This window comes from Theobroma cacao, chromosome 1, assembly GCF_053813885.1.
Source record: "Theobroma cacao isolate CCN51 chromosome 1, ASM5381388v1, whole genome shotgun sequence".
In the NCBI taxonomy this organism is placed as follows: domain Eukaryota; kingdom Viridiplantae; phylum Streptophyta; class Magnoliopsida; order Malvales; family Malvaceae; genus Theobroma; species Theobroma cacao.
Window position 1 is genome coordinate 17,548,684 of NC_142639.1, and position 3,821 is coordinate 17,552,504.

Genomic DNA, 3,821 nt, shown 5'->3' on the forward strand with positions numbered 1-3,821 from the left:
GAGAGAGAAAGATGACCGAGCTCAAACAACTGAGCATTTATTTTTTTCTATTTTCTTTCTGGCGGAAAGGAGATATCGAGACCTTAATTTGAAACGATGTTTTTAAGGACATTTTGGTCTACTCATGCTTCTTTTTGGCTAGAAACAGATAACTTTATATTAGTGGTTATTTCTGAAATCACTTTATCACGAGGTCTATTTCTCACAATTTCCTCCTATTTAATTGATAGTAGCACATAATCATCCCACATTCAGAACTTAAAAATCTGATGACAACCTCATACACATTCATCCTATCATCGCAGTAAATCCTCGTTTATATTGACTCGTTATCTTGTTTCAACACCATCCTTACGGGTGGATGAGAAAAGGATAGAAAATAAAACTGGTGTTAGATAAGGCCGCGAGGAACATGAACCGTAGGGAGGACATACATATCATGGAGACAACATTGTATTTATGGTTGGCGAATTCTACAACAACGAACTATGAGTTTGTGATTGTGCGTTCCTCGAAGAGGAACCCCATTCTATGGCTTCTGCCACGGCTCGTTGGCGTTCTTTCTTACTATCTTCAACATAACTTGCTCCGTTTCCAAATATTGGTTGCTTATCAGATTCCAGGGAAGGAAAAGAGGAAGTAGCAGTGTTGGCATCTGGACCATTTCCGAGGAAACTGAGAGCAGTGACCACATCGCTTATCAAGGGACGTACGGATGCTTCCTCTTGCAAGCACATGGCTGCAACTGCAACGGCTTGGTTCAAGCCCCTTATAGGGAAATCTCCTTTAAGAAGTGGATCAGCGAGTTCCGGGAACCTCCTTGGTTCCTTAAACAATGGTTGAGCCTGTTAATGGTCAAGATTATGTTAGGAAGGACTGGTAAAAGAATGAAAACATTTAATGGTTAACTGTTCTAGATATTATGATAATAAATTCCTAGCAGAACAGAAGAAACATGATAGAAGAGCTTGGAGAAAGTGACCTACCCATGTAACTAGATTTTGTTCTTTGTTTGGTCTTGTGGTGTCAATGGCTCTCCTTCCAGTGATTAACTCCAATAAAACAACTCCGAAACTATAAACATCGGATTTCACTGTTAACTGCCCTGTTCTTTGATACTCAGGGGCACAATATCCATATGTTCCCATGACCCTGGAAGATACATGTGTCTTGTCCCCAGTGGGTCCTAGCTTGGCTAACCCAAAATCGGAGAGTTTTGCATTGAACCCGTTATCCAGCAAGATGTTGGAGGATTTCATATCGCGATAGATGACAGGGGGATTCGCCTTATCGTGCAAATATTCTAAACCTTTAGCAGCACCTAATGCTGTTTTCATTCTGGCGTACCAATCTAATGGCTTTTGATCCGGTGTAATATCTGAAAGTTGAAACATAATTCATAATAAAAACAGTCAGTCGTCTAGTTCTTTTTACTGATATTGAATGCTAGCTATTGCAGTTGAGTGCATCGTTTCCTTTAACATTAAAATATTTCCTAACATTTATAGCTTTATTTATATTCCTCGTGCAACCGTACGTATCCGTCAACATGTTACCATTCAGAAAAGAAAATGAAAGAAAAATGGTACCAAGTAGATGGTCCTCTAGAGATCCCAATGGCATGTATTCATAAACCAGAAGCCTCTGATCTCCATCGGCACAATATCCGGTCAGATTGACTAGGTTTGGATGGTGCAACAGGCTTAGCATCAGCACCTCAACAAGAAATTCTCTGTTTCCTTGCAATCCATTTCTATCAAGTTGCTTTACAGCTACAACCTAAAATGAAGTAACTCAAATGTGACTACACAGATTCTTTTCAAAAATTTGTACAAGCCACGGAAGACCATATATAATAGACATGAAGCAAAATCTTTTACCTGGCCGGTTTTTTCAAGTTTTCCCTTGTAAACCCGCCCAAATCCACCTTCCCCTATCAAACATTCCTGTCTAAAATTCCTGGTTGCTGTGGCCAATTCTCGGAAGGTGAAAGTTTGTGCTGCAATGTTGTTGTTACCGGTAGCTTTAGGGGCATCGGTATCCTTTGTAGGTTCAGGTGCCGAGGTCTGTGGCTTAGGATTATTCTCTGTAGAAAGAAAGAATGAATGAATTCAATTTATGTTCCTTATCTTTGCGTTGGAGAGATACGAGAAAGAAAAAGGAAGTATTAGTCTGTTACGTTATTGCATTGCTTGTTGCACCTAAGTGCTTCAACATGAAATATTTTTGGCCTCAGCTAACAAGAAAAATATAAAAGAAACCTTAAAAAAACTATTGAAGCAAGAACAAAAAACAAAAGGCGCCTCCACATTGTAAATTCAGGAGGGGGTGAAATGTGACATATATACCAGGGCGTTGCCGGGGAAGAAGAGCTTGTCTTGGAGGGGCAGAGTAATAAGAAGTCTGCGACCTTCTGCTGGGATTGTTTAGCCTTCTAGCCTTCTTGTCTTGGGAAGAAAAACATGAAAAACAACTCATTTCTTAGGATTCCTTTGGGAAACTTTCTGTAAATCTTTTCTCCTTCTTGCTATGGTACAAAGCTATATATATGTATCTGAAACTTATGATTTAATCAAAGCAACGCGGTGGCTGCATGGAATCCATAGAATGCTTGTATTTAATCACATAAAAGGCCTACAAAAGCCAACTCCAAATCGACTTGGATTTGGCAATTTCTGTAACATCTTCAACGTATGCCAGCTCCTAACTAATAGAAAATTAATAAACAAAAGAAGAAAAACAAATCAACTAAACCTCTCTCCTTAATTTAAAATAAGAAACCCCAAAAACTACGTCAACATCTGGACTATAACAAAACCAAACTGTAGGAGGTTCCAGGGAGAAATCCCAGATCATTAAACGCCATGGAACATTAAGGTGAAAATAAATATTCACCATATAATAGGAACAAACAAGAAAACGTATTTACTGTCCTTGTCGGTTAGAAATGAAACGGAAGTATCCGTGGAAAATGGAGAGAAATGTGGGATCCTCTCTTTGTGTGTGGAGATTGTATGTTTTCCGTTTTATACAAGAGATAATATATATTATGACTCCAACTTGACATCTTAACGTAGTTGAATGCATTAAGATAATGTCAAAATTCAGAGTAAAAAACCCATTCGAAGACCAAAATAGTTGTCAGGCGGAGGCTTGAAGCTGGACAGATCAGTGGCGGGTATTTCATACTTGGTAATCGATTCATGATTTTGGCCAACTCATCACTTTGGAGGTTGTAGGCTTAACGTGCCTTGGACTAATGAGGAGTTTAACAACAGTCTTTGGATGATCTTTGATTTTGTTGTTGGATTGCCATAACCATATGGAGCTTTTCTTTTCTTTTTTAATTTTTAATGCTTGCTTCCATTCATATTCAGGTAGGTTATTATTGGCATTGCGTTCGACACAGCCATTACTTTAGTAAGTACCATAGAAAGAAAATATATTATAATTCAAATATTCTAGAGATAATATGAATTATGTGCCCCAAGGACAAGATGGGGGACAATCTTTTTGAGGCCCAACTCACAACATGCATGCATGATCATGTCTATTTATACGTATTGTTGTTCTTATTGTTAATTGAATGTTTGCTTAGACAAACTGTTTTCAATTCATGAATAGTAAAAAGAAAAAAATATTAAATTGTTTAAAAATTTTAAATAATTTTTTATTCTTCTATTGTATTTAATTAAATTTTTATATTTTGTTAAAGTAAAAAAAATTATTAATTCAAAAAAATATAAAAATTATTAAATGATTAAAAATTTATTTAATTTTTTTTAATTAATTTAAAAACCTTTTTAAATAGTACATTAAGA

At 36.7% G+C, this 3,821-nt stretch overlaps 1 protein-coding gene across 1 annotated transcript; it reads right to left on the reverse strand.

The window, feature by feature from the left end:
• Positions 1-351: 351 nt before the first annotated feature.
• On the reverse strand, positions 352-1,755 carry LOC18612800 (putative serine/threonine-protein kinase PBL26). The gene is made up of 3 exons (XM_088805988.1): positions 1,590-1,755; positions 987-1,378; positions 352-845 (listed from the first exon to the last, which is right to left on the reverse strand). The coding sequence occupies exons 1-3, from the start codon at positions 1,708-1,710 to the stop codon at positions 474-476; spliced, it is 885 nt and encodes a 294-aa protein (XP_088662114.1). The 5' UTR covers positions 1,711-1,755; the 3' UTR covers positions 352-473.
• Between the last annotated feature and the right edge of the window lie 2,066 nt (positions 1,756-3,821).